Source organism: Dipodomys ordii, unplaced genomic scaffold (genome assembly GCF_000151885.1).
Source record: "Dipodomys ordii isolate 6190 unplaced genomic scaffold, Dord_2.0 Scaffold41, whole genome shotgun sequence".
Lineage (NCBI taxonomy): Eukaryota > Metazoa > Chordata > Mammalia > Rodentia > Heteromyidae > Dipodomys > Dipodomys ordii.
Window position 1 is genome coordinate 7,115,216 of NW_012267257.1, and position 10,572 is coordinate 7,125,787.

The 10,572-nt window shown below is 41.3% G+C and overlaps 1 protein-coding gene across 1 annotated transcript; it reads left to right on the top strand.

Moving 5' to 3' along the window:
- The first annotated feature begins 1,419 nt into the window (after positions 1–1,419).
- Positions 1,420–10,092, top strand: LOC105987336 (chromosome unknown open reading frame, human C5orf28). The gene is made up of 3 exons (XM_013018561.1): positions 1,420–1,549; positions 5,599–5,984; positions 9,134–10,092. The coding sequence occupies exons 2-3, from the start codon at positions 5,673–5,675 to the stop codon at positions 9,467–9,469; spliced, it is 648 nt and encodes a 215-aa protein (XP_012874015.1). The 5' UTR covers positions 1,420–1,549; positions 5,599–5,672; the 3' UTR covers positions 9,470–10,092.
- Positions 10,093–10,572: the final 480 nt, after the last annotated feature.

The window sequence follows — 10,572 nt, forward strand, 5'->3', positions numbered from 1 at the left end:
GGCTGGCTTTGAACCACAATACTCAGATCTCAGCCTCCTGAGTAGTTAGGATTACAGGCGTGAGCCACCGGCACCTAGTTTCCAAGTTTCTTTTTTAATATGCAAATTGTACATTTGGTCATTTGCTCTATAGTCTATCTGCAATAGGACTATGGAAAGAGAACTATATCTCAAAAGAAAAACAGACCTAGATGGCTTAGTGGTAGAGTGCTTGCCTGGCATGCATGAGGCCCTCAATTGATTCCTCACCATCACAAGCAGAAAAAGCCAGAAGTGGCACTGTGGCTCTAGTGGTAGAGCACTAACCTTTAGCTAAAGAGCTGAGGGACAGTGCCCAGGCCCAGAATTCAGCCCCCATGACTGTCAAAAACAAAACCAGACCTAGACCATAGTGCAAGCTACATTACTAAGCACTTCAGAAGAGTTATGTTTTATTTAAACTTTCTCATGAATTAGATACCTTAATTTCTTTTGAACATATATACTACTAAATTTGCAGAGGAGGAATGAGCTCACGAAAAGTGCTGTATACTACACCTTTGCCTGTGGAACCAAACATCTAAAAAGATTTGGTGATACCAAAAGCTGTCAGAAATGTTCTAATTTTCTATTTTCTCTAAAAGAGCTGTCTGGCTCTTCACAGAAAAGGGAAGCAACAAAAGAAACAAGTAGAATGGATGGATAGTAGATCGGAAGTAGTTAACATCCGAGTTAAGTAGGGAAAATGCTCTCTTCGGCTCTTCTGTGTGCTCTTGCACATTTCAGGCCTCTATATTTCCAAACAGAGAAAGCTTGAACTCCATAAAGTCATTCTGTAGCTTTGCTTGGCATACTCAGAGTACTCAGTATGTGTTGTATAAATGATTCAGTGCCTTTAGGCAGTAGACTGATTAAAAGAACCATATGGACTGGGAACATGCCTAGTCAAGCCAAGGCCCTGAATCCAACAAAGAAAATAAGACATGTTTTCATGTCTTGCCTTAGATGTGCCTTGTTTTGAGGAACGTGGTAGGAAGGATAAATAGTGTCCTGACTCTTTGGGCCTCCTCTTTTGGGGCCAGTGCATTCCATGAAGCTAAATTCTCCTTGATGCTAAGCTAGCGCTCAGTCAAAGGAGGGACTGCCCGTAGGGGTCCAGTTGCAGCAAACATACTTAAGCACAGTTAGTTGCTTCCCTGTGAGCTTTTGTGGACAGTCAGCAGTCACGGTTAGGTGTCCTAGCCATGTCTTTGCTGTGATGGAGACGTCCGCCAGGGGGCGGGGCGGCGCGGCAGGTCGGGGTGGGGGGCGGGGCGGGCGGCGCGGCGCGTCCCTTCCCGGCGAGCTGAGCCCCGGGTCTCCTACCCTGGAGGGCTCGCGGCGGGACGTGGAGACGCACCGAGGCCCCGGAGGGCTCGCGGCGGGACGTGGAGACGCACCGAGGCCGTCGCGCGCCGCGCCCGGCTCCTCAGCCGAGAAGCGAAGCCTCGGCTTGGAGAGCAGGAAGCGAACCCGGCACTTTCCACTCTAGCCTCCGGGTCGCCTTTCGAGGTGTGGTGGTGAATACAAGGTACTGCCATCAGCCCGAGCCCAGATGAGGCCTCCTTCCTCCCCGTGGGCCCAGCGCGATGGAGCCCGTCAGCGTCTCGATGGTGGCGGAGTCTCGCCTCTCTGGCGCCCTTACCTGCGTCTCTATGGTGGCGGAGCCTGCGCCTCTCTGGCGCCCTTACCTGAGTCTCTATGGTGTGGGTTGAGGGGCGGGACTGACACTGAGCCGGGCCGCACAATGGCTGGGAGGGCGAGGGGGCGGGGACACGGTGTCCAAAGAGGCGTGGCGTGGTGTGTCCTGAGAGCCGAGCGTGACTGGGAGCGTGACCCGGAGCGGGCGCGTTCCTCCTGCGTGGTGCCCGCCTTCTAGATACTTCTGTATCTAAAAGGTACAGCCCTCTTCTGGGATCCTCATCTGTGGACTGGCTCTGGCCTGGGCAGGGCGCAGGCTTGCTGGAGGCAGAAGAGGAAGTGGCGCTGTGGCTCAAGGGGTAGAGCGCTCGCCTTGAACTGAAGAGCGCAGGGACAGCGCCCGGGCCCAGAGTTCAAGCCCCACGTCCGACCAAAAAAGGTAGCAGAGCCCTTGGCACCTGGGCTCCCAGAGACCTGAATGCGATGGCACTGGACCTCTTCCTGCAAACCAAGGCTTCCTGCCCCGGTTTTATAATTGGCATTCTAAAAACTATCGCTTCACTGCAACCTCAGGAACCATGACAGAGAATTTGCTGAGATTTGAAACTTGCTGAAGTTAGGAATTGATTTATGGTGAGAATAAGCACTAAACATTAAAAAAGTATAGTTTCAGACATTGATAGGGAACAATATATAACACATAATGTCCAGTGCGGGTGTCTATGGGGTTAAGGAATAACCACGTTACATACTTTGAAGCCCCATAGTTGATTGCGTTGCTATAATGGGGCTGGGAGTTGAAAAAAGTTGGACCGTTGCAGAAAGTGGCTCTTGCAACAAGCACAGAAAAAAATATGATTTGAGTGACTGTTAGGTAGAGAAGTCAAATAATATTCCCATGAGTATTTAGTTAGTACTGGGAGGATTGTCTAGGGTTGTAGCTCAGTGGTATGATGTTTACCAAGGCCCTGGGTTCTGTCCCCCAAGCAGCTTTAATTTTAAACATTAAAATAACAATTAGAATTAAGAAAAATATGTACTCTCATAATCGAAGTTTATAATATAAAAATAATTTGTGAAGGTGGCTAAGTGGTAGAGTGCTTGCCCCTCATGCATGAGGCCCTGGGTTTGATTCCTCAGCACCACATAAGCAGAAAAAGCCGAAGTGGTGCTGTGGCTCAAGTGGCAGAGCACTTGCCTTGAGCTGAAGAGCTGAGGGACAGAGCCCAGGCCCAGAGTTCAAACCCCACGGCCAGAAAAAAAAAAAGAAAGAAAAAGAAAGAATGATTTTCAAATACTTTTAACTGAGGTAGATGAAAAATGAAAAAAAAAAAAACCAACAAAACCCCTCCATTACCCTGTCATGAATCCTTTCTAGCAACCTCAGGACTTACTATTTTTTGTCACTGTGACAAATGCTTAGAAGGAGGAATTACTTGTTTGGGATCACAGTTTCAAGAGAGTTCAGTTCATTGTGAGGGGGCAAAATAGTTCGCAATTGTGGCTAGAAACTTAGAAATAGCAGAATAAAGGAAGGGGCCTGGCAAGATAGAACCCCAAGAACATGCACCAAGAGACCTATGCCTTCCAACTCTCCTTATAGCCTAACTTCTATTACGTGTATTCATAAATATTTCATATTTGTTTATTCCTCAAATTTTGAGTTATAAATGTCCCATGTTCCCATTTTTTCCTTGTTTCTGGTGTAATGAAAAGAGTTTTAACATTTTTCATAAAACAGCCCCATTTTTCATCAGTCTTCAACTGTTCCTTTGGATAGGCAATCTTTTCACCTGCAAAGGAATGTAATTTTCCTTTCCTCCCATATGTAATGATGTGTTTTCTTTCCTTTTATCCTTCCCTCCCTCTTTCTTTTTCAGGTCCTAGGCCTGGAACTCTGGGCCTGGATGTTGTCCCTAAGCTCCTTTCGCTCAAGGCTGGCACTCTACTACTTTAGCTATAGTACCACTTCCAGGCTTTTTCTGTTATTAATTGGAGATAAGAGTCTCACAGAATTTCTTGCCCAGGATGGCTTTGAACTATGATCCTTAGGTCTTTCTCCTGAGCAGCTAGGATTACAGGTATGAACCACTGTTGTCTGACTCTTTCACTACTTTGACTAACAATGTTATAGAAGCTACCCTTTCAAGGTAATAGTCCTAATTTTCATCTTTTGGTTTCTAAACCAAGTGGTCTCATCATTGTTGTTAAAACTAGTGGTTCTTTTTTTTTTAACTGTATTTTTTTTTTGTCTTTTCTTTTTTGGTACTGGGGATCAAACCCAGGACATTGCACTTGCTAGGCAAGCGCTTTGCCACTGAGCTACATCCCAGCCCTTGTTTGGGTTTTTTTAACTGTATATTTTTTTTTTGTCTAAACTAGTGGTTCTTGATGTTTACTGAATGTAAGAATTACCTGATGTATTTTTGCAAGTATGTACATCAGCAATAGATAATATATTTTACCAAATGCCTTTCAAGAACTGTATTTAATATGCAATTCCTAATACATAACAGATATAGTGTATGATAGTTTCTCACTGAATCATTCAACAAATGTTTATTTAGTACTCACAATAGGGGAAGTCTTTCCTCTCTGAGCTTTTTTCTTCCTGAAATGTTTCCAAAGCATAAATACTTGAAAGGTAGGCTACTCTTGTTTATTATCATTATAAAGGTGATGTACAGAGGAGTTACAATTACATAAGTCAGATAAACATCACATTTGTTTTTGGAGAATGTCACCCTTTTCCTTACTCTCTATATACAGTTGTGTAGTTCATTTTCATTTATTTATTTATTTTTTGGGTCCAGTCATGGGGCCTGAACTCTGGGCCTGGGCGCTGTCCTTCAGCTCTTCAGCTCAAGGCTAGCACTCTACCACTTGAGCTACAGTGCCACTTCTGGCTTTTTTCTTTTTGCATATATGGTGCTGAGGAATCAAACCCAGGGCCTCATGCATGCAAGGCAAGCGCTCTACCACTGAGCCACCTTCCCAGCCCCGTGTAGTTCATTTTCAATATAGTGTCTAGTGAGGATCACTGCTGCATTTGTTTACCCTTTGTTCCTCCATTTCTGTGCCCCTCTTTACCTACCAAAGACAGATAAAGGAAAAAAAACCAGTAACAAAGAGAACCTCTTATTTCTATTTCCTGGGGTTCATTTTGATAAAGATTATTTTGTATGATCAGATTAATCTCTTCTTTTGACTGCAAAGGTATTACTTGTGCTCCTATGTAAGGTTAATGTCTTCCAGCTAATTAGGCCACTGCATTTTTTTCCCTTTTTTTTTTTTTTTTGCCAGTCCTGGGGCCTGAACTCTGGCCTGCATGCTGCCGCTTTTGCACAAGGCTAGCACTCTACCACTTGATCCACAGTGCCACTTCCAGCCTTTTCTGAGTAGTTTTATTAGAGATAAGAGTCTTCTAGACTTTCCTATCAGGTCTGGCTTTGAACCATGATCCTCATATCTCAGCTTCCTGAGTAGCTAGGATTACAGGTGTGAGCCACCAGCACTCGGCTTTTTAACCTGTTAAAAGTGATGATATATATTCATAGAATGTACTCTGCCTATTTCTACTTGAGACCTTATTGAAACTTTTCTTGTGGATAAGTACATGTGTAGTTGTTAATTTTTATAAATGTTTATATACATACGTATTTATACCTAAATGTGTATATATAATGTATTTATGTGTATATATGCATATGTTTTATATACCTATATATTTAATTAAATATATATATTTAATGATAGGCAAACATCCTATACATTGTTTTTTATCTGATTATATTATGTATAACCTTGTATAATATTACAATGAGACTATTTTATTCTTCTGAGTCTTAATGAATCATTTTTTTGTCTTGAAATATGTTTCATGTTGATCGTAGCACTGCTGATTTACTGGTATTTATTTTTCTCTGCTTTCTATTTTAGGGTGCTGTGGCTGCCAACAAGAATGGCCCCTGCATTCCTGCTGGCTTTTCTTAAAAACTGATGTATTGTTTAGGATGGCATCCGAGACTGAGAAGACTCGTGCTCTACTCCAGGCTTGTAGCACTGAATCTATTGTTTGCAGCATTGGTCTGGGGATATTTTGCCTGGTAGCTGACAGACTTCTTCAGCTTCCCCTAATTCAGCAAAGTGACTGGCTTCGTGCACTCTCGGACAATGCAGTGCATGGCATGATTGGCATGTGGTCATGGGCAATAATCACTGGAGTCAAGAAGAAGACTGACTTTGGAGAAGTCATTTTAGCTGGATTTTTAGCCTCTGTTATTGATATAGACCACTTTTTTCTAGCTAGATCTCTGTCTTTAAAGGTAAGGAGCATGTTTACTTTTCTCTGTTATCTATCTATCTATCTATCTATTCTCATATTGATCTTCACAGCCTCATTTAGAGTTAGAGAAAATTAATCTTATTTTAAAATAAGAAAGCCTGTTCAGTCATCCTTTTGGAGTATTTAATACTTCCTTACAGATGCATACAAGCATATTGCTAATCATATTATTTGTCATCACCAAGTGCTGGGGATACCTATAGAGTAAAGTCCCACTAATTGTGTGTGAGAAGTTCAGTGCTCACTTACAAAGAATGTATTAGCAAATTGGTTTAAATTAAACTGGCAGCTTCAGGGCTGCCCTTGTTCTTTCTGTATCACTGCTTCTTCTCAGAACTACACTTCAATTTCTCCACTTATTCTTTATGCTTTATCGTCAGTGAGAAGCTTTTACGTGTATCACAAGAGTTGTATAATTTGATGCTGGTGATGTACATCTTTAATTCTAGCTACTCAGGAGGCTCAGATCCAGAGGATTATATTTCATAACCAACCTAGAGAGAAAGTCAGCTAGACTTTTGTCACCAAAATAACCAAGCAAAAAGCAGGACTGGAGGAATGGCTCAATAGTAGAGCACCAAGTGAATGAAGAAGATTGAGACCTCGAGTTCACACTCAAAAGAAAAAAAAGTTGAATAACTATGATTTTTCAGTTCTGGGGAGTGACCTAAATAGATTCATTCCTCCATCGCCTCTTGGAACCAAATCTGTGCATTTCACCATACCACCTGGAACATTGCAGAATTTCTTTGCAATATCCAGCTCTTTAACTCTTCAATGACTTGACTCATAAATAAACTAAACTTAAAATGGTGGTTCAGGGGCTGGGAAGGTGGCTCAGTGGTAGAGTGCTTGCCTTGCATGCCTGAGGCCCTGGGTTTGATTCCTCAGCACCACATAAGCAAAAAGAAAAAAGTCAGAAGTGGCACTGTGGCTCAAGTGGTAGAGTGCTAGCCTTGAGCTGAAGAGCTGAGGGACAGTGCCTAGGTCCAGAGTTCAGGCCCCACAACCAGACCCAAAAAAAAAATGGTGGTTCAGATAATATTTTCTGAATGTCAAAAGACTTGTCTAACTTTCTGCGTGTATATGATTTGTAAACCTCTCAGAAAAGAAATACAGACTCACAAAGCAAAGATTCTTGTCCGCTTTTTAAGTCTCTGGCCTAAAATAGTACTTGGCTTACCTTCAAGATGTTCAGTATATATTTGCTAAATGAATGGTAAAGCATTACTTCTTCCTCTCATGTGTCGTGTCAGATATTTTTCAGAAGTTGTTTTAGGCATTCAGAAAATCAGTAAAGAATCACTTTAAATTAAATTTAAAATTTAAGATAAATTTTATTTGTTTTCTTTAAGAAGAGGCATCATTGCATTTTAGGATTATAAGCATGTATCTATGTACTTAAAGACATAAGTAGACACAGAAACACACAATTAATAAGGAGCTTCACATAGCATACTCCAAGATAGACAAGTGGACTAAGTATTATAAAAAATTAGCTGAGCATAGGATGGGAGAATTACAATCTTGATAAGAGGTTTTCAAGATCCTGTATCATAAAACAAGCCTGGTATCATGATGTCTATCTTGTAATCTCAGCAAAGCAGGAGGCAGAGGTGGAAGGATTTCCTTTCTGAGGCTGAGCCAAGGCAAGTCAGGCCTTGAGTTGAATCCTCAGTACAAAAATTATTGATTACTGGGCTGGGAAGGTGGCTCAGTGGTGGAGTGCTTGCCTTGCATGCATGAGACCCTGGGTTCGATTCCTCAGCACCACATAAGCAGAAAAAAGCTGGAAGTGGTGCTATGGCTCAAGTGGTAGAGTGTTAACCTTGAGGTGAAGAGATGAGGAACAGCGCCCAGTCCCAGAGTTCAGGCCCCACGACCGACAAACAAAATACAACAAAACAAAAAAATTATTGATTACATAGATATTCATAATTTTATATTTTCATTGTGAAATTGGTCTTTTAGTGGATTTGAAAAGTAATATTTAATGCTTTGACTTGAATTAAATGTGTCATTTTATTATTTCCATTTGCATATCACATGTTTGATCCTTCATTTTGAACTTTTTTGAATTTTATTTTTGGTGAGTTTTTAGTATATACTATATAACTTAACCCATTGGTACGGAGTGTGTATTGTAAAAAGGGGGAAAATTTTTTTTGGTAGAGATCAAGGAAGTTTATTAGTAAACAAAACATAGGAAAGATTACCAAAAGAGAGAGAGAGAGAGAGAGAGAAAGAGATAGTAACTTCAGCCATGGGTTTAGATATACCTGTTAACAGATACAATGATGTTCTAACATCAAGGATATTTATGGTGAAAAGTTGGTTGGGGGTTTCACCCTAATTTACCCTAGATGAGTTACCCCACTGTGTTTGGGACATGTGGCATATTTTATCTTTTTTGTTGTCAGTCTTATCAGTTGGGCTCACAAATTTTCAAGATTGACCTGTTTATATGTCAACACATGATGATATGGTACCTAATAAACATCCCTCCAAACAATGAATATGTTTTGCCCAGAAGATAGGAGTACATTTTTAAGATAAATATTTGTCTACGCAAATAATTTTTGAGCCTTACCTGGATGACAGGCATACACTACTACACCCACTATTTTTTTGGTCTGGTGTGGCCTCACCTCGAACCATGATATTCCTAATTGCCACATCCTGAATAGCTAGGATTACTGGCATGAACCACTGGCGCAAGACTGCTTACGAACTTTTTATACAGTTTCTCTACAGTGACATATTAACTTGGCATTTCCAATAAATTCTGGATATGCTACTTACTAAGAAACAGTTATAACATTTTGTTTTTCTTTTTCTTTTTTTGTCGGCCGTGGGGCTTGAACTCTGGGCCTGGGCGCTGTCCCTCAGCTCTTCAGCTCAAGGCCAGCGCTCTACCACTTGAGCTACTGCGCCACTTCCGGTTTTCTGGTGGTTTATTGGAGATAGGAGTCTGACGGTCTCTCCTGCCTGGGCTGGCTTTGAACCACGATCCTCAGATCTCAGCCTCCTGAGTAGCTAGGATTACAGGCGTGAGCCACCAGCGCCTGGCAACATTTTGTTTTTCTAAGAAGTAATTGACACAAGCTACTCTTCTTCCCCTGTCCACAGGCTGCTTTGACTCTTCCACGAAGACCTTTCCTTCACTGTTCTACTATGATACCCATCATGGTTCTGACTCTGAAGTTTACTATGTACCTTCTCAAGGTCAGAGACTCATGGTGCTTTCTTCCCTGGATGTTATTTGTATCCTGGACTTCACATCATATCCGCGATGCAATTCGTCATGGCTTGTGGATATGCCCATTTGGAAAAACTTCTCCTTTGCCATTCTGGCTTTATGTAATGACAACATCATCTTTACCTCATATATGTTCACTTGGTATGTATGTAACAGGGACCAGACAATTGATATCTTCCACACAAGGAACTCTCATTAATGTCTGAGAGAAGGGATTCAGAAGACACTAATGAAGGGTAGCCAATACTGAAGTGACATTTTATAAACACATTTACATTGATAACTTTTTTATTATTGCTGAGTCTACTTGCTCAGCAGGCATGTATAGTTTTTTAAAAAATTATACTTGTTACAGTTCTAACTTCTTTCAGATATGTCATTTTGCTACAATTCATTTATTCCATGATATATTTTTATTGCTGCTTTTGATTATCTGGGATTACTAGAAGTTTTGCTAGAAAAACATAGAATTAGTTGTCTTGAAGTATATCTGTAAGTCTCTTTCCTGATGAGAGCTCACTTTTGGGATGACTAATTTGGGATGACTATTTTGACTCACAATTTCTTGAGATAAATCCTGAATAAGATATATGATGAAAAAAAACATATATTTAAGTGTGTTGGCTCTGAATGAAATTTAATTTGCAGAGTGCTTTATGAAATCCAATTATTGACAAAATCTGTTTCAAAGCACTTCAAAACATTCATAAAAGACAATAGCTAACATTAGATATAGTTATGACTTTAGAAATCAGTTTAGGTAATAATTATTATAATATGTTGGCTATAGTTACATTTACTGAAATAGTATTTGTGTTGCTTTTTGGCAGTATTGAGGTTTGAACACAGTGTTTTATACTTTTTTTTTTTTTTGTCGGTCGTGGGGCTTGAACTCTGGCCCTGGGCGCTATCCCTGGGCGCTATCCCTTAGCTCTTCAGCTCAAGGTGAGCACTCTGCCACTTGAGCTACAGTGCCACTTCCGGTTTTCTGGTGGTTTATTGGAGATAGGAGTCTCATGGTCTTTCCTGCCCGGACTGGCTTTGAACCGAGATCCTCAGATCTCAGCCTCCTGAGTAGCTAGGATTATAGGCATGAGCCACGAGTGCCCAGCTAAGTGTTTTATACTTTCTAAGCATGAGTTTGAGCCATGGCTACAGCCCTTTTTGTGCTGCTTAGTTTTGAGATAGGATTTTACTTCCTGCCCAGGCATGTGCCTAGACCAAGAGCTACCATTTGTAGGCTGGAATGACTAATTGCTTACCACCACACCCAGCTCTTGGCTGAGAAGGGGGTCTCAAATGTGTTCCT